Source organism: Molothrus aeneus, chromosome 2 (genome assembly GCF_037042795.1).
Source record: "Molothrus aeneus isolate 106 chromosome 2, BPBGC_Maene_1.0, whole genome shotgun sequence".
NCBI lineage: Eukaryota > Metazoa > Chordata > Aves > Passeriformes > Icteridae > Molothrus > Molothrus aeneus.
The window spans coordinates 97156129-97181996 of NC_089647.1; the positions used below are offsets into that span (position 1 = coordinate 97156129).

At 40.0% G+C, this 25868-nt stretch overlaps 1 protein-coding gene across 2 annotated transcripts in view; it reads left to right on the forward strand.

The window, feature by feature from the left end:
• CLCN4 (chloride voltage-gated channel 4) overlaps positions 1-25868 on the forward strand; it is a 126437-nt gene that overhangs the window by 35600 nt on the left and 64969 nt on the right. The window contains exons 11-12 of one of the 2 annotated variants that reach the window (XR_010783200.1): positions 1262-1478; positions 2863-3047. Coding sequence is in view for 1 of the 2 variants with exons in the window: in XM_066545350.1 (XP_066401447.1) it covers positions 1262-1478; positions 2863-2953 (308 nt within the window). In the remaining variant the exon portion in view is untranslated. Of the gene's footprint in view, positions 1-1261; positions 1479-2862; positions 6695-25868 lie in introns of those variants that run through there. The other variant, XM_066545350.1, reaches the window with a different exon arrangement.

Sequence of the window (25868 nt, forward strand, 5' to 3'; positions counted from 1 at the left end):
AATAGGGCTTGTAATATGTGGGGTGAGAAGGTTGAGAATCACATACTGTACTGATGTTAGGGTTGAGCCAGCACTGCTCCAGTTCCAGAAATATTACAAGACACTGATCGTTAAATGTAAAAAAAATTGCAGCTGAAACATGTTGGAAACCATCACTGTCTACATTACAAGTCACAGGAGCAGGTTTCTCACTCTGATTGATGGCAGAGAGTTCCAAGAATATTTACATATGCCTGGAGTATGAGTTCAAGAGCAGAAGCAGCCTATGTTAATTGAAAGTAATAATTTAACTATTTCCAAGGATTTATTAAAAAAATAAAAAGTTAAACCCTCAGAGCCAAACACATGATATGCTTATTCTGGGGAGTGAAAAGTCTGTCATTTGGAAATCTGTCTCATATAATGTTTATACCCTGTAGTGTTGAGTAGAGATGAGGTAAACACTACAAAGAAAATAAAGTACTCCAGTGGTAAGTCTTGGGGCATGCTTTAAGTAGAAGGCTTATACTGACCATGCAAACTCCAGATGTAATAATGTTCAGTTTGTAGTTTGATCCAAGTTTGATCCAAGCTTTTGAACTTCTGAAAATGGTCACATATGTGCTGTTTACTGCTATATTTTTTTGTCCCTTTACTATTTTCCTTTAAGTAGGAATCTAATTTATTTTTCCTTTTTAAAATCTAGATATGCAAGCTATATAAGGCATTAAGTGTAAACCCACAAAGTTTACCCTGCATGCCAGCGAGGTGTGCTGATCTAGAAAAACACCCACACCACCCCTGGATCCCTGGAATGTGAATTTGTCTTTCCCCAGCTTTGTGTTCATAAATCCATTCACCATGTCCACATTTTCCCAAATCCACTGCAAAGTTTTGCTCCAAGCCAGCTGGGATCTTACACAGCTGTTGACTCCACTCCTTCAGACATGTAATAAAGTTTCTGTTGTGATTCTCACAATAGAGGAAATTACATACAGTGATTTGAATTTGACAGAAATTGGATTAGTGAAGTTTGTGAATGCAATGAGCTGCATATCTATTCAGAAAAGCATTATCCCAACCAAGAAAAATATGTGCTCATAAAAATACCACATTTGCTTTGAGGGAGTGATGGCTCAAAGAAATTCAAGGTTACTCAGAGACCCAAATTTCTGGGACTTCAGTACATTAAAGACAAAATCAAACCTTGCTTTCCAAAGGAGTGATTCTTTTTAATTGCCAAACTTAATTCACTATCTGCCCCAATTTTTGTGCTGTACAGAGAATGCGCGACAGCGTCAGGATGGGGTGGTGAGCAACTCTATTGTGTACTTCACCGAGGACCCCCCAGAAGTGCCACCCAACAGTCCCCACCCACTGAAACTGCGGAGAATTCTCAACCTGAGCCCTTTCACCGTCACCGACCACACGCCCATGGAAACTGTGGTGGATATCTTCAGAAAGCTTGGGCTCCGGCAGTGTCTGGTGACCCGCAGTGGGTGAGTAGCTGACAGTCAAGTGAACATTTTTATTTTGTCTTATTTTGTGAATGGATGAATAAGGGAACCTCACCCATGTGTCTCCAGGGTAGCAAAAGAAGTCAGACTCGGAACCAAAATGGTGCTTGCAGGGTGTTATATTTCATTCTGCTCCCCCAAATCCTTAGTGTATTCTCATTTAGATAAGGTAAAAATAAATACAAAATAAACTGTTCTGACTCCCACTATCATTCAGTTTTCAGCAGAGGCAGATCTGCCAAGCAGTATTGTTTGCAAAGAATATACTGTTTTGAGATATCCAGCTAGATTAGATGTTTGTGAAAATTGTGATAAAGATGGCACTGGAGGAAAATTACTCTGTTCAACTTTCTTTATTGGATAATGGAAAGGTGGATAAACTAAAGGCCCTCAAATAACAGCCAAAGGAGGTGGGCAAACATGAAATTAGGGGAATAACAAGCTGCACCATGTGGACTAGACATAACATTCCATAGTTCCAATGGAATTTCAGATATTTGGGCATCATGGCTCATCCCAGGATCTAGTGATAGCAGGATAGCCAAACCACAGCCATCACTTTCAAATGTGCAAGACTAAAATTTATTCTTCTGTTAGAGAGTCTTTTTGTTATTCAAAAATACTGCATTTCAGTTGTTACTGTCAATGCAGTATCCTCAGCATTAAGAAAATAAGAACCATTATTGGGACACAGATAAGGGTTCTGATTTTAGGTGCTTGGATTCAGAAATTTATACCTGGAGTTTTAGAAGTTACGTGAAATGAAAGGTGGAAAAACTATTAACAATGGCACAGTTTCAATATTCAGTGCCTAATGGTCTTCAAGGACTGGAAGTAAAAAGCCCTTGAATACTGAAGGTTATGAATTTTTTGACTCTTGGGGCCAGACATCCCATAGGCCTCATCTTTCTTGACAGATATAATTCATTTAGGTTCACATAAATGAGAAATTATCATTTAAATTTGAAGGAATTATACTGTCAGTGAGAGTTTCAGAAACCCTGTGCTTTAGCTTACTCTGTGTACTACCAAGCACTGATACATTGGATTTGACTGCTGGTCCTCACAGCCTGAACCTAAAGATACTTATTATTTGTGGTACCAGTTATTAATTCTTGTAGCTCCTCATTCAGTCATGTTCCCAATAACGAGAGGTAATAAGCCAAAGTATTTCACTTAATTATTGTGGCTAGGGTAGTAGAAATACATGAGGTGAGAATACTTTTATGAAAAGGTAATAATTGGGGAATACATGAGATGGACAGTACTGTATGGAAGCACTCACAAAATGTCTCTGCAGCTGAACAGGGAACAAACCTGGATGATAAATGGGATTGTTGACCTTTCGCTTCCTTTTCTCCTATAGGAGGCTGCTGGGTATCATAACTAAAAAGGATGTATTAAGACATATGGCTCAAATGGCAAACCAGGACCCTGAATCTATCATGTTTAACTAGACTGGTAAAGAAGAAGAAAGTAACCCCGCAGGAATCCCTTCTAGATTAACACGAAGGCTGTGTTTGCTGTTTCATCTTGCTTAAAGAGAAAAAGGTAACGTATATGAGGAATGGCCTGATATGCCCCTGACAGAGGGAGTGGATGCAGGACAGCACTTATTTAATGAGGGAGGCAGTTTAGAAGCTCTGAGCAGCTGCAGACATCAAGCTGAGTTTCCTTAATGAGGTTCCCAAGAGCTCAGTTGGAGCGCTGGTGGGGGTAAGTGATGCGGGGCTTAGAGAGAAAGAGCCACGGGCACCCCTGGGAGGCATCAAGGTCACAGTAACTCCTGAGGCAGGTGTGAAGAGTAGCAGACACTGTTCATGTACAAGCAGCTAAGAGATAGAAAGGTTTGTGTTCCAAGCCATTGAGTGTAGATGAGTAATGTCAGTTGCTTTTGTTACTGGAATCATGGCTATTTGTTTGCTACTGAGTTATACCATTTTCATTATGGACAAAATTTGACATATTTTTAAATGAAAGACTTTGTCATCTTCATTTATTTTGTAAATGTTTAATGAATCAAGACTGGAGTTAAGTCTTAAGAAAAGAGTAAGATTATGCCTCAAATCACTTTAAAATATAGTGTCCCTTGCTCCCTGCTTTAGTCTTTTGAATTTTATACTGCTTAGCATTTCTGTCAACCAGCTTTCCCTTATAAATGTTGAAATGGGATTTATTTGTAAGAATTTATTATCTCTCTATGCAATTTTGCATACAAGTACTGTAAAACTTAGTATTTTGTGGTTTGCTGTGGTAACTGGAAAAAACATAGAAGCCCATAAAATAGTTTGCAAAAGCACTAAAAGAAAAGGACAGTGGTATCTATCTCTCATCAGTGTTAGTGACAAGAGATTGAATCCCTCACTGTCTTCCCTTATGTACATCACAATTTTTCACAAATGAATGACATTCTGCATTGATTCTTGGTTGTCCACTTAGGTCCTTTTTGTCATTGCTCTTTCTTGGCATTTGTCTGTATCTGCCAAGAGATGGCTGAAATTAATTTAACAGTCATAGACACTTATTCTGTAAGAGATTGACTTTTTATGCACTTGTCAGTCATAGGACTGTGGAATTCCTCTCCACAGCACTGTGACTGGATAAGATCAGAGGGACTGAGAATGCAAATGATCATAGGAAAGCTTTAAGTATTTATCTGTTTGCACCAAGAACACAAGATTTACCAGACCCTGGTAGAGACCTCTAAGTCACTCAGGTAAAAATGTTAAATTTTCCTAAACCCTTGTTCTGGTCCTCTGTGAGATAAAGAGGGTCAACCCTTTAGTCAGTACTGCTATCAGTAACAGAATACCAAATTGTACTCTCTGTAACACATAATTCACACTGCCCTTGCTTTATAGATGCAAACTTAAAGACTGGAGAAAGGTTGTGCTTTGAATCCCCTTCAGACCTCCTGGTCCCTTCATTTAGGCATCTAAGACCTCTGGTATTTTTGTTCAAATTCACCCAGATAACTGGTGGTGTTTGGATGCTTCTCATGGACAGAGATGACCTTCCATGCCAGAACAGCCTGTTGCTCACTCCAGCCCAAACCCAGACTGTTGATTTAACATGTGGGCAATGTGCATGATTGTTGTGTCCCTGAACTGCTCAGGTGCACCCTGAGATGGATGCTGAAGTTCTATGTCACAAATTCCTCCCCTTATCTCTGGTGACCCTGCTTCCTTCTGGCCTGTGTCCCACTGCATTCACACAGAGTATGGCCTGAATTGCTCAAGTAAAAGAAACGGAAGTAGAGGGAATTTTAATCTGTTAAGTACTCCACCTAACAATGGTGTTTGCAACAGACTGACATAAAGATGTGTAGCTCTGGCCAAAGCCCATAAATATTTCAATGTATACTTTTGTTAACTGAACAGCTGCAGTACAATGTATTATTTAAAAGGTAACACCATGTAAACTATAGGACTGAGCAACCCCTTTCCTCTGAAAATAGGAAATAGAACATAATGTGATTATTTCTTACATTTTTCTGTGAAGCTGTCAGCAGCTGAACTCATAAAAAGCCAACCAAGTCAATAACAATGCTCATAAACACTAGATTCCCTCATTTGAACAGAGAAGCCATCATAAAATCAGTTCATTCCCACAACTGAATCCAAATGGGGCTTTATACAATTGTCAGTCTCTACCCATAACTTCTAGAATCTAAGGGATGTAGACTAAGCTAAAAAGGCTGATTTTTGAGAGCAATCTCATTCTTGGATTAAAACTGTAGGACCATATTCTACTTTCCATGTTTGCTAGCAGCAACCAATACAGTGTATCAACACTGAAAAACATTATAATTTTATGAGAAAAAGACATGGACTTGCTTAACTGAGGTTAATCTGGCTGTGAATACAAATTCACATATGTATTAACTTGTCTTATCAGGTTAAACTCAATCTGTGGTTATGCATTGGCATGGACTTGTGTGGTTAATTCCCATTAATACCCAGAGGCCTGATTTACTGAAACCAAGTCACCCCTGTGATAGCTTGTTGCCTTGCCTTATTAGACTACTTAGGAGGAGCCCTCAGGACTTAAAAACAAGATCCAAAAAACCAACATGGTGATTTGTAGCAAGCAGAAGGAATTGAGATTTATGTAGTTGTTGTGAATGCAGTTTGACCCTGGACTACCACCCAAGTAAAAGGCAGGTAAATGGGTGTGCAGCTCTCTTCTGTCAAACACATTCCTCTCTAGATGGAAAGCTTTAAATGTAACCATGTAGTGCTGCTCCTTGTTCCAGTGTCTGTTCAAAAGATGTTAAACCAGAGCAGGGGCTGCTATCTGGCTGTCCAGGAATGGCACACTCATGGCTAGCTTCAGCTGCTTGGTGTTATCATCAAGGCTGAGGCTGATGCTAGAATGACATGGAGGGCTTTGAGACAGGACAGACTTTGCTAAATAGAAAACTTCCTCCATGCTACAGCCTTTATTGCTCTCCACACTGGTGTCTGAAAGGGAACACTCTTAATATAAATTAATAACATGCTTATCTCAAAAAATGCAGTTATGAGGTAATGATTTCTTTCCCCTTAATAAGCCCATTATCAGGCACTGTTTTCCATCTGTATTCCAAAATTTGTTTCAGAAGGTACTGAATAGACTCCAAGAGGCCCAGATCTCAGCCCTATTTGTTTGAGTTTGTATAGCTCAAGGTAGTCACGTAGTATTATCAATCTGAGTTATGTGAGTATTTTAGTATATACTGCTGAATTATGCAACCTCAGTTCAGTCCTTCAAGCAGTTGGCCTTCAAAAATGCCCAACTAAAATAAACAGGGGAAAAAAAATCTTTGAATGATGGAGGTTCAGTATTGTACCTTTGTTTTGCATGAACTGTGTTAAGTTACATTCAGCTTCTGATGTGTACTTGAAGCAATCTGTACCGGAAAGTTTAATAATAAAGTACAGAAATGGATGACATTAGAAAGACCCTTTGGCTGTCCCAGTGACACTAATTATTAATTCTTATGCTTTGAAGAAGCAGAAAAAGAATGTTTAAGGATTACAGAAGACTCATTGATTCCATGTTTGAATGACACTGTATTTATGACTGTAGTTTTGCTTTGGCTCTGTTTGTTGTTTTGGGTTTTTTTTTAATTGTAGAAAACAGTGTATCTGTTGCACCTTATGAAAACAATGTTTGGACTCTATTTTTTAAATAAAACTGACTTACAGTACTGGAAACATTTCTTGGCTATCTTATTAATTAGAAAATAATTTAACTTAAAGCCTCAATGATTTTTATCTTTTGTTTTCTCACTCACAGGGATAATTCAAGCCTGAGTTCTAGGGATCTAGGATATCCAATTAAATTATAGGTTAAGTAATATTAAGAAGGGAGTTAGTAAAGTTCATGCAGTGGACTTCAGAGAATCAGTTTTGAAGCTGGCTATTTTATTTTCAGAGAAAAATGTTTTTTATTCAGCATCAGAAATACCTTAGAGGAGGTATTTTATCTAAAAAGAGAAGAAAAACGATTTATCTAACCAGGTTGTTTGTTGCAGACATCTTTTCATGCAAATCCTTTCTTAGGATTTTTTCTTCCTGAGAAGCTGAGAGGATTCAGGAACAAAATGTAAACAGTGGTTATCTGCTGCTGTGGAATGCAACAGGTGCATCTGTGATTGGCCCATCTTGGATGTTTAGAATTAATGGCCAACCACAGACCAGTTAGCTTGGACTCTCTGTCCAAGACACAAACCTTTATTATTCATTCCTTTCTATTCTTAGCTTAGCTAGCCTTCTGAGATGAAACTTTTCCTTCTATTCCTTTTAGTATAGTTATAATGTAATATAAATATCATAAAATAATAAATCAAGCCTTCTGAACATGGAGTCAACATTCTCATCTCTTCTCTCACCTGAAAACCCCTGTGAACACCATCACAAATTTTCTGTCTAAGAGATCATGAAACTTTAAAACTAGATGTTGCAAAGCTCCTATGTTAGATTTTTTGTATACATTTTTCAATTGCACTTTAATTGAGAGCTAAGATCAAAGACTGAAAATGACAAGTTAAATCATCCCTATTTAATTGGATGAAACATAAATCTCTGTCAGAGGCTAAATTCTAGGTAGTAGCAAAGAATATGGGCTCGATCCTGATCAACACTAACTAAGGTGAACGTGCCAGCAATATCCTAGCTCAAATTAAATTACTCATTTCAGAAGCTGGTTTTGGCAGTCCCATGGCCTTCAACTCATTCCATGGATTGCTGTGCCCTTAACACAACCCAAAACACACACCATAACCCAGGAGTCATCAGGCATGCAGCACCTTCAATAAATTGTAGTAATAATTCCTGTAGTTTGTATTTGGTCTTGGGGTTCTGAACTTTAGACCTACCTGTCATCACTTGTGGTGGAGCAGCTGGGAAATGGAATAGAAAATGTTCGGAGCATTCAGCACTGCTGTGGTGCAGCTGTGCTCCACACACCCTGGCGTGCCCTCCAAATCCAAACCAAGCAGCCTGTTATCATCCATGTGCCTTCTTGCTCCTTTAGGGGAGGCTCTTCCTCCACACCTATTTCCTACAAGCTGTATTATTCCCTTGTGCTGTTCTGCTCCTCTGCTCCAAATGTGATGTTGCTTCTAGCTCCTCACTGCTGTGGTGGCCCACTAAGCACAGTCTCACAGACACCATATCCCAAATAAGAAATGTGCATCTCCAGGGGAGGGCCTCCACTTGTGGAAGAGAGGATTTGCATTGCTGCTTCCTGGAGGACGCGGCAAACACAGTGTTGCTGGAATGCTGCACAGAGTTTTTTTATTTGTTTTTTGGCTTGCTATCTCTTAGGATCTGGTTATTGAGTTGTCTCTGCCTGAATTAAGGGGCAAATAGTAAATGTCAAGTAGAAAGGGATAGAAGAGAGTGGGGGAAAGAGAAAGAGAGTGTGAGAGAGAGATTGAGCAAAGATACCACCGCCACATGGAATCCTGTCATGTCCTGATGGACCGTCTTCATCCTGGCCTGCTTGCCATGTTCTTGTGGAGGTACCACTTTTCCACAGTCCAAGTTCTTGTTATCCATAAGGCATGGGTGCTGTTCCCACCCAGCGTGGGATGGCACTTGTGTAAGACACTTCCTTTCTCACAGTTTGCCTTGGTGGGAGCTTTTGTCCAGAAAGTTACGTAGATCTGCCTCACCAGGCCTGGCACCTTCCTGTTGTTGCTGTCAGTGCTTTTCCCACAGTTTGCACAGCGGAATTTTGTCCAGTGTGTTAATTCCAAACTTTCACCTCTGGTTAGGTCTGGTATTACTGCCTTCCTTTTTGCCATCTGTGCTTATTCTAAGGTCCTGTTGTGGTGGCTTCCCTTGTGGGAACTTTCTTGTTTGACAGTGTTTGGGACTGTTCATTGTGCTTCTTGAAGTCCTCACACTATCTTAATGCAATATCAAAAAAATGAACTTCTGAGAAAAATAGCTGCTGTATTTCACAGATCAATTTAGTATGTTCACCATTTCAACCAGTAACTGGTGACTTCCCAGTGAGGTCAGTCTGGAGCTGGGACGTGACTGTGAGAGCTGTATCCTAAAGCAATTATGGGCTCTTAGGCAGAATGAGACAGGAACTGCTGACCTGTAGCTGCAGCATTTGGTTAACTCTCCATCCCTCCTTTAAACTCATTGTATTCTGAACATAATTAATGTTCTTGGTTTGAGCACATCATAAACCCTGTTTTATTACAGTATGATTTCAACCCTTGTTATCTTTCAGAATTATCTTGTATAATCAGGATTAAAATAATCTGAGTGTTCCTACTGGCTTTGCCCAGCCACAGCAGGTAACTGGTTAGGAAGACATAACCATATGTAACAGCCAGCCTGGGGAGAGTCAGCATTTGGCACTTCAGCTGTGTTTCATTTGAGAAATGATTGTGCAGCCTGAACAATCAGTGAACAACTCTCTGTGGGGATTTGCAAAGCCTGATTATTTGTTTCTGGCTTGAACACCATTTAGAGCAATGTTTGTGACCAGCTGATGTTACATACCCTTCAGATTAACTAGTCTTTCTTAATCCACAAAGATTCAGTAAAGGGCACTGAATAAAATGTGCAGATTTCTTAGGAAACTAGACAATCTAGTATAGATTATATATAATCTAGACAAACTAGACAAAACTAGTATATTAGCTAGGAAGAGCTGCTTTATTGTCTCAAAGTTATGTGAACAGAGGCATCCCACTTTCAGGAGAACCATACCATACGCTGGCTGGTCTCACTACTCGGAAGAAATAATACCTAAAATTTGAAATAATATCTGTATTGACTGCAACCAATGCTATTGTTTTTCTCTCCTAATGCATTTTAAAATACAACTTTTTCCCCTGAAATAAGTTTGCTGTTTCTGCAGTTGCTAGTGAGAGCTAGACTGTGGTCATGCACAATTTGATGTGGAGTGCTGCAGGACTAGTGCATTGATGCTAGTTGAACGTTTCTCCTTTGATAAATGCAGTAAAAAGGAGTGGGTGCCATAATTGTGCCATGCAAAAGGACCATTCTAAATAATTAAAAAGTCAGATGAACTGTAGTTCTCTGCTTCTAAAGATGCCCAACAGGTAAGATTGAAAGGTTGTGAAGCCTTATGATTAGATAATTTCCAAAGCTGCAAATTGCCTAAAGACAAATTTTACTTACCTAACTCTCAGATTATGTGAGCATTAGAATCCAAAATTTCTGAATTATGTACAGGGGGCAACCAGACCCCTGAAGTCCCCAAGCCTGGGAAGAGAGAGAGACACTTAAGCTCTGCTGTGGTTCACAGATGAGGGAGAGGACACAAACTCTACCAAAGGCTCCAAAATTACCCCAGTCAGCAGTGAAGATTCAGGAAAGAAACACGATATGTGCCAATACCAGCCCTTCTCTTTTTCACAGTAACCTCATGGTTAGAGACTCTTTGTTAGGTAAATATCCATGCAATACAGGTTGTATAGGTGTTGATTTAAGTGCAGCTCACTAAGTTACCATAGTGCAGCTCCATCTCCTTCCTTGCCAACTTCTGCTCTGGTGGGCCTCCTGCCAAGCCAGAAGGAGCATTGTCCTAAAAGGGACATTTTTAGACTTAAAGATAACTCAGCTAGCAATTCTAATCACACTGAGATGCAGAATCTGTATCTAAATTGTTATAGGAAACTTAGGCTTCTGCTGATACTCCCATTTTTCAGATATTGGGATGTTCATCACATTTTTATGCCTTGCTGTAGCCCAAACATAGTATTTTGCTTCATGTAATTGAAGTTAAAATCTAACAGCTATTTGTCATTGGACAGAATATTTAAACATGCAGTCACTGCTTGAGATCAATTATAATTTAGATTATTGTACTAATTCTTGATTTTTGATCTCTGTCCAACATTTGAGCACCTGGTTAGTAATAATAATAATAATAATAATAATAATAATAATAATAATAATAATAATAATAATAATAATAATAATAATAATAATTTATCCAATTAATTAATTCAAATGGTACAATAATTAGAGGTACAATAAAGCTGTAAGTAGTCTGCCTGAAGATTTTCCACCTCATAGATAATTAATATTGATGCTGAATTATGTTTTGGCCCTGTCCCCAACCTTTAAGGAACACTACGACAAAGCACTAGTCACAGGAACGCAAGGAATAAAACATAAGCTCCTCTGCACCTCTTCTTTCCAAGCCTGTGGGAACATACATGAAACCATTCCTTTTCTCTCTGTCAGGCCAAGTTTAGGCAATAGAAATCCCTGCTCATTTGATGACTACAACAACTCCTGCTTAGTAAATCTCTCCATGTCAGGCCGCTTCCTTCCAGATAAACAGCCACCATTCCAAGGGTACCAGTTTTCCTTCTGTGTAAGGATAACCAGGTAGGGCAGGGAACTAACACCTCCATCCCCTCCTCCTTTTCTCATGTTGATGTTTTTCTCCTCATTCAGTCTCAACCAACTCCTCCTGCCTCTTTGCTGCAGCTTTTCTGTAATAACTGAGGAACCCCCAAACAAATCAACACATCTGCTCTTTCTGTTCACTTGGGACTTCTGCACAGAATGCAAATTTGCCAGCAACAAAGTCAGTAGCTAAGCTGACCATTATTTCCACCAAATAAATATTCAGTGTTCACAAATTGTAAAATACAAACCACTGAGGGACTAGAACCAGGGGCCAGCTCGATCATCTGATGGCCTGGTACATACAGGCCACAGTAACCTATACTGCCTTATTTGCTCTTTTTCTGGCTTCATGTTAGAATTCTGCCTTCTTGCTGTTCAAGCTTCAACAATATAGAGGACAGGAGGAGTTCCTTTTGCCAAGTTCCCTTTTTTTTTGTCTCAGAATAATGCCCCATTCATGAGACTATGGAGTTTTTTTGCCTCTCTTACTGAAGTTTTTCATTCCTCATGAACATATACACTAGTCCAGGGATGAAAGCAACCTTAGCAGTGGTTACATTTGCTCACACACAGAAAGAGCAGGTGCTCCTCTCTACCTAGTGACACTGGAACAGCAGCTGGAGCAGCAGCACAGACACCTCCTCGCCAGCAGAGCTGGAGGCCACTGCCACCACTGCCTCTTCCCACCTTCATTGGAACAGGGCTCTGGGAGCAGGAATGCACAGAGGAAAAAGGTGGAGAGCTGTGATACTTGGCTGATGATACACCCTGTTGGGACTGACTTTTAAGCTGGTCCTCAGAAGTTCTGGCTGGCCTCTTCCACCCCACTGCTCCCTCCTGCTAAGCTCCCAGTTAGTCAGGGAGGAGTTTTCAGTGAGTCACTGCATCACACTGCACAGCCACACCAGGAATTGTGTTTAGCTTTTCTGCAGTTGCACAAAGTCTGCCTTTCTCAGATCAATGGAAAACCAAATCCGTGGCTGTGTCTGCCACAACTCCATGTGCACTGAGCACAAGGGGCTGGCAGTTTATCACAGCAAACAGCCATGGTCTATCCTCATATCTTTCTTGCCCTGACAAGAGGGCCCCATGGTTTTTCTTACATTTAGATTTTCTCTCAGCTTCAAAGAGAAGATATTATCAGTTATAACAGTGTTCAAGTACCAGAGGACACTTGAGAGAGGCCAGCATCCTCATGTGATAAGGAGAGCTAGCAGCGCCACACAGGCATTCTGTGCTGCCTCTGAACCAGCCACTGATATTTTGGGTACATCTGCAACATGTTGGGGCAAACACTCCCCAAGGGGTAATGGCTTTAGTCTGAAAGACAGCAGATTTAGACTAGATATTAGGAAGGAACTCTTTACTGTGAGGGTAGCAAGGCACTGGAACAGGTTTCTCTGAGAAGGTGAGGATGCCTCATCACTGTAAGCCTGATTGAATGAGACTTTGAGAATCTGGTGAAGTGGAAGGTGTCCCTGCCCTGTGGGGGTGGAACTTTGAGTAATCTGGTCAAATGGAGGGTGTCCCTGTCCATGTCAGGTGAGGTGGAACTGGAGGATCTTTAAGGTCCCTTCCAATACAAACCATTCATGATTCTATGATTTCATTCTGTGCTGCACCGAAAGCTCAGGGTGTTTAGTGATCCACTGCTCCAGGCTCTAAATTTACCTGCAGTATTTATTAATCAGGGTGAGGACAATGAGCAGGGCTTCACCAGCTCCAGTGGGTTGGAGCAAAGGGGTCCCACTAGGTGGCAATCCAGCCCTCGGCAAGGCTGCGGCGGCAGCGCCGGTGCCACCAGCCGTGCTCGGGCTGACAGAGGCCACCGCCTGTGCGCTGACTTCTCATTCTGGCAGGAATCAAAGCTGTATAATTGTTTGCTCTAAATGTGTAATTTGCCTTATGAAGTTTTGTAGATATGACAATTAAAAGCGATTAAAATTGTATTTATTTATGTATTTATTTATTTATTTTAGCTATATATATTCTGTCAGAAAAGAGGAAGAAAGAAAGAAACCTTTTTCTTTGTTTGGAATATTTGGCAGGGCTAAACTGTCTGCTTTGGCTCCTTAAACCACACATCACATCTGTAAAAACATAGTGGCAAAAGGAGGAAAAAATAATCTGCGATGCTTTCCTGGTGGTTTCTATGAGGCTTTCGTGTAAACAATACATTTTCATCAATTATGCATTTAGGTCACAGGAAGAGTTGGTTGAAGGAATTCTTTTGCCATTCCAGTGTCGCTGTCAGGAAGAAAATATAGCCAAGCTGATGGAGCTAGAAGAAACACAGTTTTGTTCTTCTGACCTGATATTTTTCTTCACTTTCTTTACCATCATTCCTATTTGCATAAGTATGTCCTTCAGCATAGCAATATCTGTGTAGGGAATGCACAGAGGCCCTTTGAGCATAGAAAGGTCTTATTTTGCAATGGCAATTCTAAAACACATTATTATTTATGTTGTTTACATAAAACAACATTAGAGAATTGAGTAAAATGCCTTCTCTGTAAAACATTTGGTCAGATCTGGAAAGCAGCATACACTCCTTGGTAGCATTACCATATGTAACCTTTAGGCTTCTGTGCAATTTACAACCCCATGTTACATCCTTAAATATCCTTTTAAAAGTATAATGAGAATTAAGTGCTGAGAAACAGGTTTCACAGTAGCTACCACACAGAACAGGTAACAGCTGATATTAGCTAACAAAAAATGCCAGAGAAGACCTTAAGATCTTACCTCTTCCCTATATTGGTAATCAAAGACATCTCAGAGCACTTGCTTTCTTTTTTCTTGTGAAAAATGACTGAGAACTTGTGGAAATGCTTCTGGTGCTGTGGTGCATCTTACATGTGCTTAGAAAGTTGAACAAGAAACAGAAAATCAAGGGTCAGGGCTTTTCACTGCTACACCTAAGGAGGCTGACCCCATCCTGCAAACCCTGGCAAAATTAACACATAAAAGCAGAAGGGAGAAGAGAGAGATTGCTGCAATTAGTAGGAGAAGAAAACTCTTCATTCCCACTCCTTCTCCCATCTTTCCTAATGTATTTTATTTAGTTTTCTCAAATGTACAATATATTACCAGCCTTGGGAACAGGGACAAAAAGGAAGTCTCCCACCTCAAAACTAAATGCCACTGCAGTTAGAGATTTCCTGAGCATACTGGGGCCAGCCCCACGCATTCCTGTGGCCCAGCTTCAGGAGAAAAGAGAAAAGTCTGCTTTTCTCTCTGTTCTTTCCTAACCTGAAAGTCAGGGCTCCAGACTGGGGAGGATCATAGAGCCAGGTGATGCTTTTCCAGTGCATCACTTCTTCCTTGGTCATGTACCTGAAAGAAAGAAGGTTTGACATTCAGCAGTGCCCGAGCACCAGCTCAGGCTGGCTGGCAGAAGGCTGGCTTGGCTAAGACAGACCAAGTTGTCCCACTTGTGCTGGAGGTTGTGTGCATGAGCTGAGGGACTCATGGCAAAGCACAAAATGCTTGTTTAGAAATCTATAGATGGTCTGAAACATGCCTCCTTAACAGTAGTCAACTTGGGCTAGGAAGTGTGGGGAAAAGATTAGCTGGAAGTGCTGTGCCCACAAAGCAAGAATACCCTGGGACAAGGGCTGGTGTCTTGACATAGCACATATTGCCTTCTACTGCTTGTTTGGATCAGTATATCTGGCAATGAGTAAATTCCTTCCTGCTGACTCTGAGGGATCCAAGAGAGGTGATGGAGAATTTGTGAAACATCGTTTGAAGATGTCAGGACCAAAGCTCCTTATTACAAAACAGGTACCTTTACAGCCCTGGTCTGAGGTGTTTCTCTGCTGAGAATGAAATACCAAGTATGCCTCTTTAATCCAGAGCAATTTTTATTAATTTGTTTTCATTTTGGAAGTGAAGAGCTAAGCACTACTTCAAAGGTTAGGTTTAGCATATTTGTACTAGCTATGCATAATCATTTCAGATATTTAAATTGATTCTCAAAATAGTCTCACTACTAAGAAGAAAACCTCCTAACTGCCTTAAAAGTAAAAAAAAAAAAGGAAAAAAAGAGTTAAATTCTGCTATACTTAAAGTTACACATGCAAAATTAGCAGTTCTTTTATGTTTATGAAATAAATCAGTCCTCTGAGACAGGGAATTTGGAGGCAGGGCTCTTTCATGCTTTCCTCTTGGATGTGTCCTATTTTCCACAAACACTTAGGTATGCATTTCACAGTATGAATGTGACTTTAGCATTGAAAGGGCTGCCAAGGAAAGTGGTGGATGGACCACCCTTGGAAGGGTTTCAGAAACGCCTGGATGTGGCACTTAGTTCCATGGTTTAGTTGACATGGTGATGGTGCTCGGTCAAACATTGGACTCCATGATCTTGGAGCTCTTTTCCAATCTTAATGATTCTTCGATTCTGGAGAAACCTCTAGGACTTTTATCTAAAGCCTCTGGTTCTGTTGCTTGCTGGATTTCTTCAGTAAGTTAAGAATAAAAAATACAAACCAAAAGTTTTATCTGAGACCATCTGCTAATCCTGGTATTCTCCTGAGAATGACCCCTAAATCACTGCATTAGAAAGAAAAACGGGCATTTCCGAGAGTAAAAGTCTTAATTTCCTTTACTTTTCTTGCAAATACAATAAAATGGATCATGCTGAAGGAAAGAAAATCTTTTTGTGACATTTTTGTGAGGAAAAAGCACTCCAAAATATTGCAGTCTCCCCCCCACCCAAGAATGTAGTTTTATTGCCTAGTCAAAAGCATAAGTCATTTCTACAGCCCCTCTTAACCCCTTGAAGGCACTTAGACTCAGATCTTACCATTTCTTCCAAAGCTGTATCTTACTAAATTGTGGGAATGAAGTCTTGTCCTTTGTTAGAGTACTAAGCTATCCATTTACTTTGTAGGGCCTAAGATTTACAGCCTGTTTATGAAAGATAAGAAAAATCAGGCTTTGAAATTCCCACTGACAAAGTTTGCAGAAGTGGAAATATTAGCTTTTCTCTTTTACTTATTCTTACTAGGAATGAATTCTGGTTTACTTTGCTCTAAATCCTGTTTACTTTCTGTTTTCCAGCATTGCTAACAGCCAGAAATTACCTTTCACCCTAGAACTGTATTTTTTCTATTTCTGTGCAACAGTATATATTAAAGCATGTTAAGTGCTTTTAAGCCATAGACTGGCAGGTACTATATAAATATTTATCTTTGTTAAGATTGCTTAAAGCAGAAGACTCAGAGGTATATAAAAGAAAAAAATAAAATAGCCTCACCTTCTGCCCTTAGTTTTCACATCTATTTCAGTTCAGAAAAAAAATCCCTCACAGAAAGGAAATATTCAAACTGCCTTGCAGCACAAAAAAAGGATAATTTCACTTCATGGTAAATTCCCACATTTGCACTCACAGATGATTTAATTTTGAAATGGCCTTTGAAACAGTTCATCCCCAAAAACTGTAACTGAAGGGGTTTATAACCAAACACCCATTTTTATTAATTTCTTTGCAATCAATCTGTATTCCTTCTTGCTTTTGTTGAAGTGCTGTTTATTCAGACTATGTGAGCTGGTGGGATGGTGGAAATGGGAAGGATGCCTGTCTTTGGGGAAAAAAAAAATCTATGTGACACTCAGCAGAATATGTGTTTTCTGGACTGTTCTTTTACTATTGTTCCAGGACCACTAAGGTTTACTTAAAAAACCAAAAGTTTCAGAGAGGCCAGGTGCCTTATATTATATGCTTGAGTGTTCCTTCCTGACTGAGTTGCTTTTCCCATTAGTGATCTTTGTCCCATTCCCATTTGAGGTTTGTTTCCTGTTCCTTTTCATTTCACCTTAGCTTTTCATGCAGTGACATCCAAATAGAAAGAGACAGTCATTGCCATGGTTTTCACTCTACAACTGAACTTCCTGGCTTTTATGGCTCATAATCAATTCCATAATGTCCTGTGATTTCTATGTATGAGTGGCAAGAAGTAAAAGGGAGTTTATTTTGCCTGTATGCAGACAGGCCAACTTTCACACATTAGGAGTAGCAACTAATCACCCACAACATTTCCTAAAGTTTATGGTGCTGGCAGACAGCTGTTTTTGTTCCAATGTGATGGTTTCTTTGCAGACTCCTGCTGCCAGCAGTGTCTCAACCACTTTACTAGTGCTCCATGCACCACACATCCTGGACTACTGCCTTTAAAGCTCCTTTCTACTTTATACAAACAAAAGCAAACTAGTCTGCCAACAAATACTAAGGAGACAGACACATTGTTACTGCAGCCATATGCTCTGTGAAAGGGAAATTTCAGTTACCAACACCTAGAACTGAAAGAACAAAATGATAGTATGGAGGCATGAACCCCAGCTCCTTCAATAAAGATTTTACCCTTATATTTTGTTTTGATTTTTTCCCCCTTTTAAATCTTGGCCCTTGGTAGGATGAAAATTCATTAAAACTACTACTCATGATGTAAGAATTAAAAAAAAAGGTTACCTATGTTCACTGAAATTTAACCAATGTTACTGTAAATACATTTGTTTCATGTATGTTGTAAATGTATAGAAGTCTGGCCTTGCCTAAGCAATTGTTGATAATATTTTCCAGCCCTTTAGTATTTGACTTGATTAACATGGAGCTTAAGAGACTGAGGAAAGCATTCATTTGATCTCTGCAATGCTTTGTCTATGATCTCCTGTCCGCAAACTTGTTCTGATGCTCCTTGCCTTCAAAGACTTCCAAAGTATGTCCTTGAAGCTGAGAATACACCCCACTGCTGACAGCCCAAGTGCCTGTCTTTAAACAGAACTGGTGCTGGAAGATTGGCATCTTATGCTATGGATAGTGTGAGGTTGAGCCCACAAACACCAGTCAGCCTGAAGATAAAACCCTCTAGAAAAGAAATACATGAAAACCTTAAGAAATTCAGCAGAACTCTGAACTGCAGTCAATTACTAAATACAGAAGAAACAAGTGGATTGAGGAAGGAGAAAAATTCCCTTTATCAAATCATTAAACAATCATCTCCAACTAATGAGGTGTAAAACTGAACATTTGAAGTGGATTCACTTTCCTTCTCTCCTACTGATACAGACACATTTGCAATCATGTATATTTGTTCAGTACAGTCATGCTGGTTTTAACTTCCATCTAATTATTATTTATATGATAATAGTTTCTAGGAGCCCAGACACAGAGCAGAAGGCTGCTGTGCTAAATGTAGAACCCTTGCCCGGGGTTCTATAAAAAATTTATTCAACCACAAAGATGACAGGAAATCCACCCAATAAATTCAGTGTTGGTATGGTAGTTGCTTCTAATTCATCTCCTACAAAAAAATACAGTAGCAAGCATATTTTTCTAAAAAACAAAACCCCCTCAATCTTAAATTTTGTATGATTTGTTGGAGAAACTAAATGCATGTTACATTTTAAAATTCATTGAAAATCTTTATTTATTTTTTAGAAACCTTACAACCACGGGTTCAATAAGTAATGGGTGAAGGTATTACTTTATTTCTCTTTTATGTGAGCAATTGTGATTGCATGGAAAAAAAAAGACCAAGTCCCAAATTCAGGGATTTGAGTGAAATTCTGTGGGTCCTCCATTATACAAGAGCTTGAACTTGTCAGTTATAATGGCTTTGTGTTACTTCTAAGGGACATAGATTTAAAGAAACTGAAATAAATGAATAAATAATGCTTCTTTTGGAAGGTACCTAATGCAAAAAAAGAAAACATTGTCCCAAAAGACACCAAAAAGCACTTTTCTCAAGCAGGAAAGAGCTCTTGGCTCTTACAGAACTGCTGGAAAGGATTATCAGAAACTACTTAACTAGACATCAAGGGATGCACTTCCTCCAGGGGAGTTTAGATTGGATATTAGGAAAAAATTTCTTCACAGAGAAGGTAAGCACCATATTGGAACAGGGTGCCCAGGGAAGTGATGGAATCACCATCCCTGGAAGTGTTCAAAAGGCATGGATGTGGATGTGGCACCTGGGGGCACGGTTTAGTGCTGAACTTGGCAGTGCTGGATTAATGGTTGAACTCGATGATCTGAGAGGTCTTGTCCAACATAAATGACTCCATGATTCCTCAGCTGGTTTCTCCAGTGACCCAAAGGCACTGGCACAGCTCCTGCCATGCTCCTTTCCATGATAACATTGGAGCTACTGTGACTGGGCAATACCAACTCAGCTTTGAACAGCCTTTGGTCCCAGCCACATCCATCACAATGTAAGGCTGTGGTAAGGATGGGTTTGATAATCAGGTGGGGGGAAGAAAGAAGATATATCCCAGCCATGTTTTAACTGCTAGCCACAGGCACAGTATAGCCAAGCTTGTAGGTGCACAGCTGGCTAAATACAGCAGGCCCTGGGAGCCACTGACATCAACTAAGTCCTGTAAAATGCTTTAGTGTATTCCTGTTGGTAATGGTGCCTGGTGGCTTGTTTTAGGACTCGGGCCACATTAGGCAGAGCCTCACTCTAGACCCTGGAGAGATTAATTCCCTCCAATGAGTCCAGCAAGTGCAGCCTCAGCAGAACTCTGCAGGGTGTGATCTGTCTCTGCTCCCCTCCCAGGCTTGGTTTTCAGCCAGTGGGCAGATTTTCCCTTGCCCAGAGGAAGACAAACATCTCTAGTGGTGCTACTTCTGAATCCTCAGGGGTCCCCCGCTGTTAGCTCTCTGCCTGAGGAAGGTCAGTGTGCCTCAGTAGTGGAAACATGGGCTCAGAATTAAAGGCAAGAGTAAAGCTGAGGCCCTCCTATGCGGCCACATAACAGCATCCATCCTATGGATGGGCACAAAGCAGGACAGGTAACCCTGAAGAGGCACTCTTCATGTCAGACCTCTGACCTGGGCGTGCCTGTGCTCCTGGGATCTTCTTGCAATCAAAGAGGCAGCAAGCCTCTCCTCTGAGCTATCTGCTGGATGCTGTGCTGTTTCTGCACTGGCTGCCTAGGGAACCAGCATCCCCTGCCTGGAAACATAAAGGTCTTAAATGCCTTAAGTAGATCGTGTGAGAGACTCCCTCCTCTGCTCCACCTCATCAGAGGGTTGGCAATTGGTGGTAACACACGCAGGTGAGAGGAGAACAAAGGAAATCTGCTTTATTTCTGGAAGAAGAAAAAGAATGCTCTATTTTTCTTTTAGAGTACGCAGGATTACCGATTCATTTATTCATAGTACTTGGGTTTTAATCTGTCAGGGAGTAATGACCCATTATTTTATACTTATGGGAAATGACACTTTCTAGTACCTGGTATTTGCAGCTGTCAAATTATATATGTCAGCATCTGTCACTCTCCAGTGTTACTTAACGAATGAGTTTTGCATATCCCAATGAGCTTCTACTAGAATGGAGAAAAATATTAACACCTCTTCTGGCAGCTGTACAGACTGACTGCTTTTTTGGCATATTAACTTCTGCTCTGTATAGTCTTACCATATACAGCCTGGGCTGAATTGTTACAAAGGTTGTAACTGGCCTATCAAATACACTAATATACATATTTCTGCTTCAATGAACTATTTTACTTTCCTAATTTGACTGACTTAATGAAAAATGAAAATGACAGTGTTAAATAACAGAGAAACACAGAGAATCACAGACTTGTTATGGTTGGAAGGGAACTCTGGAGATAATCCAGTCCAACCACCCCCAAGGCAGGGTGTCCTAATGCAGGTGACACAGGAACATGTCCAGGTAGATTTTAAATGTCTCCAAAGAGGGATATTCCATGACCTCCCTGGGCAGCCTGTCCCAGTGATTGCCACCCTCAATGAAAAGAAGTTCTTCCTCATGTTGAGATGAAACTTCTTGTGTTTTAGTTTATGGCCATTGCTCCTTGTCCTGTCTCTGGGCACCCCTGAAAAGAGTCTTGCACCATCCTCTTGCAACCCACCTTTGAGATATTTATATGCCTTAATGAGATCTCCCCTCAGTCTTCTCTTCTCCCGATTAAACAGGCCCAGCTCCCTTAGCCTCTGCTCAAGAGAGATGTTCCAGACCTCTAATCATCTTTGTGCCCCTCTGCTGAACCATCTCCTGTAGCTCCTGGACCATACTTGGAGTATCCAGTTTATAGCTGATTTATACACAGAGGCAAAACCTTTCTTTTGTAGATATTCTTTACATGAGCTCACAGAAAGAACCCTTTTCTTCCTTTGTCACAAATTCTTCATATTTTTCTACATTTCAAACTGATACAAACTTTTAAAAACAACTTATCTACTGCAACATAGAACAAAGTTTACCTGGACACAAATATACCAACACCAAGTGGGCAAGCACACCATTAGCACAAGGGAACAACTTTGCTTTAAGGCTCATTGCATCACTGTGATTCAAGTAAAGAAAAACAGGACAGAACCCAGACAAGTCAAAGAGCAAGGAACAGGTGATGCTGCTCCAGGGAGGAAGCATATTTTTACCATACTAAAAGACATATTAGTATTTTTTGATTTCTTTTTTTATATAAGAGAGACTCCAATGACAGCTCATATTCATCAGTAATGAGCTTTCCAGAACTACCCTGGCTTTTGGGCTCTTCATGCAATCCCTGGACCTGTCTTAGAGACATGAATGTACCCTCAGGCTAGAAACTTGGAAAGGGGCAACATATGGGGCTTTGGTCTAGGCCTTTGCTACAGATGGACCAATAACCTCTCACCTTGATTTTAGGGAAAATGACTGTGGTACATTGAAGCAACTGTATTTTTTAGTATTGAGTTCTGTGCATTCTAACATGGTGTGTTAACTTTTCTCACTGGAATTTCTGTGAGGGAGAAGTGTGATTTCCTCAAGTGAGTCATGCAGAGGAAAATTCCTGTGGAACTTTCATGTCCAGACACAGCTGCTCCTTGTATCAGATACAAAGCCAATATATTTTAGAATCACCCTCTATATTTTAAAGAGGATCCTGTTTGCTGGGATTCCCTACTCTGATGCATGGGATTCACCAAATCTCAGTACACTATTGGCACTTAACAAGTCTGTAAGCCTATGTGTTTTCCATGGCTAAACACATGGAAGTGCTCAGGGCCAGGTTGGATGGAGCTCTGAACAACCTGGCCTACTGAAAGCTGGCCCTGCCCATTCCAGGGCCACTGGAACTGGGTGATCTTTAAGGTCCCTTCCAATCCAAACCATTCTGTGATTCCATGACTGAAACACTGAGTTAGCAACAAGTAGGACTGATCTGCCAGAAGTCTATTCCCACCTTGCTTCCTTCGTAGACCTACTTTTCTACAGTTCAAATAGATGAAAATTGATGCACCAAAAAGGGATGAAAGTTACTGGATCCTTTCTTACACCAAATTGAACTTCATATCAGCACAGTTGAGTCCCAAAGATTTCATGAAGTTTTCTGCTGATGAAACTGGTGGATGCCACCCAAAGGCAAGAGAAATCCCTACAGGTAGCTGAGACCTGAAGGACAAGGTAGTGAAACTCATCATCCTGCAGAAAGTCCCAGAAACTAAAGCTGGCTTCTAGTTCCAGTTTACTCATACCCACAAACATCTGTGTCATTACACAATACATTTAATCAAGGAAATTGTTTAAGTTGTTCCCTTGGTTGTACCATTTTAATAATTGAGCAGAAAATCAACTCTGATAGGTTTCTTTCCCCATAGTATTATATTTGAAACAATATATGTCTGTGAGCTAATAGCCAAAATGGAAAGCCAAGATGAAGATAGAGCAATACTACAAAGAAAAATAAATCATTGATGTCATGAGTTCACCAAGTACTGCTATTAAAAAAGGAAAATGATTTTTTGAAATTCTTCTTCTGTTGTTTCCCTGGCCAAAGTTGGTTATCAGATTCAAACTGGATATATGAAATTTCTTTATATCCTGAAAGTAAAATTTTTCAACAAAATTGATATTCTTAAACAGCACTTCTTGGACTACTTAAGGACTCATAGATTTGTCTGACATATCCTAATAGTAGTGATTCCAGTTATTTGTTTTGGAGGTAGATGTACAAAAAAGTTTTTATCGAGACCTTCATGTATGCTTGTATTGACAAAAGAAAAAAAAAAAGTACCAGTATTCATAGTGACTGGAAAATATTTTAGCAATATTTCAGATATTAGCCATGGGATTAAATCTGACTAAACAGATACCTGCACTGTAGATGCCTTCTGTCTCTCAACTAATCAGCTTTGGTTTCCTCAACATGGAAAGGAATAGAGGTATTACAGCACAGCCCTAAAGGCAGCATCTAAAATACAAATCCAGGGAATCTTACCACTCATCGAATTCTCTCTGTTAATGAAGGAAGAAACACAGAGTAATGAGATGAGCTGTAAGCATCTATGGGACAGAAATCTAAAGTAAACTCAGAGGAATTCTAAGATCCAAAAATACAAAGATTAATGTGCATCAGGTTACCCTCATATTTATAGGTGATCAGCTCTGTACTTATACGGAAACCTGAGTACTCAGTGTTCCTTTTTATGGAATACTGTGGGCAGTAGGGATTATGTGAGCAGCACATTTAACAGGGAATAACAAAGTTTGCTAGATCAATAAAAATAAGTCACAAGAAATATCAACAACAGAGATGAGCACAGCAGATAATTGATCTCAGTTGGCAAAGGCTCAAATAAAAGCACTTCAGTGAAATCACCAATAGTAAACCATGAAATCAGAGCCACTGACCTGAAGCACAGGTTAGACGTAGCATCACAATATTTTTACTCTTCTAAAATGCTTAAAGACAGTCTTTCATGTTTTAATCATTTGGACATCAATTCACCATGTTTTAGTGTGCCTACAAAACCTTTTTCAATTGGGCAAATGACCAAAGTAAAATATAAACCAGCAGTGAACTAATGTAGTTTGTGTGGCATTAAAGAACATGCATGATAAATTTTGGATTTTAAATACAATGAATCAGTCATTTAAATTTAATATAAGCAGCATAATTTAATTCTGCTTCATTAGCCTATATAAACACAATAAAATCTGTCAAATGCAAACAAAGGGCCTCCTAGAGGTGATATTTTAATTGTAATAAAACTGTCATCTAGATTAATAGGCCAGCCGAACAATTAATTTCTTCATAGAAGTTAACACCGTTCTAGAAAATGAGCTTTAGCTTTAATTTCTCCTGATGCTTTTGTGCTCAGGAAACAAGAAATTTGCTTGCAGTAGAAAGCAGAAACAATCTGCTCCATAGCCCATCAGAAGAAAAAGGAGAGGGGGTGAAGGTCTGGGCTACAGCATGAAGCTCTGCTTCTACTGCTTCCTTTAGACCATAGCATTTCTCATAAATGAGCCTTTAGCTTAGAGATGGGATTTAGGGAAAGATCTTTTGAGCCAGCCAAACATCATCCAGTATACTTTAGCCAGGTGGAGGAGGGGGTTTTCCCATATGCCCCCTGCATGGACCAGGGCACCAGAAATGCACACCCAGAGTCCCCTGGAATATTGCCTCCCACAGGAGTCCCTGTTCCCTCAGATGGGGGGTAAGTTACCATTCAGCAACACACTTACTAACAAAATTGTACCTGCAATTCCTTCTGGTTGCCAGTGGCCAGTGGAAAAAATATATTGGTTTTAGGATTTTTTTTTTCCCTTAAAACCTTAATACAGCTTGTGGCTTATTTTAGTTGGCTGAGAAACAAAACACTCAGCTCTTCCACTGATTGGCTTTAATTGCTTCACTAGATGCCTTTCAGCTGGTGACTAGGAAATATTCACAAGTGATAGAATCTAATTCCAGCTGGGACAGTTAACTATCAGAGTCTAATTTTATTGGATTTACCTCCCCCTCCCCTCTCTTGTCCATATACATTGGTGCTGCTTTTCCATATTTTATCACTTCATCTGAGATCCTTTGTAGTCTATACAGGGAAAAAAGCAGTGAGGGCCTCTTTCATCAGCCTGTTGTGAAAGCACTATCCTGCACTGAAGGGAAAAATCATCTTTAGTGTTAAAGAGTTATGTGAAATTGTTTACTATATCCTTTGAATTTTAATCCCTAAAAGCATTTCTTTCCTAAAAATAGAGCTGCATACTTTCTAAGCCATTTAGCAGCAGAAAAACACCAGTGTGCCTTTGACTCTGCTTTATTAATATCACACTTAAAAAAGAAATATCTCTGTGCTCTTCTGAGTGACAGAAACAATATGAAGATTTAACAGGGGGCAAGAAGCATCGTAATTTCTTTACCAAAGAAAATAATCTGCCACAGATTTTATGGATGTATTTACAGTTCTTCAAAGCTACTTTTTAAACTGTGTCAGTCCCTTGGATTTCTTCATCCTGGGCTGGGTATCTCTGCTGTATTCAGGGGCCAGTGGCTGCTCTTTTATTTAACTAACTGGGCACCTGTTCCTGCCAAAGCCATTACCCAAAACATTCATAGCTGAGAAGGAACTGTGAGAGCTTAAATTTCCAAAGGTTGTGATTTCAAGCACTAAAACAGCCTCAACACTTCTGACAAGGCCCTCCTGCATCTATCCCAGAGCCTGCACACT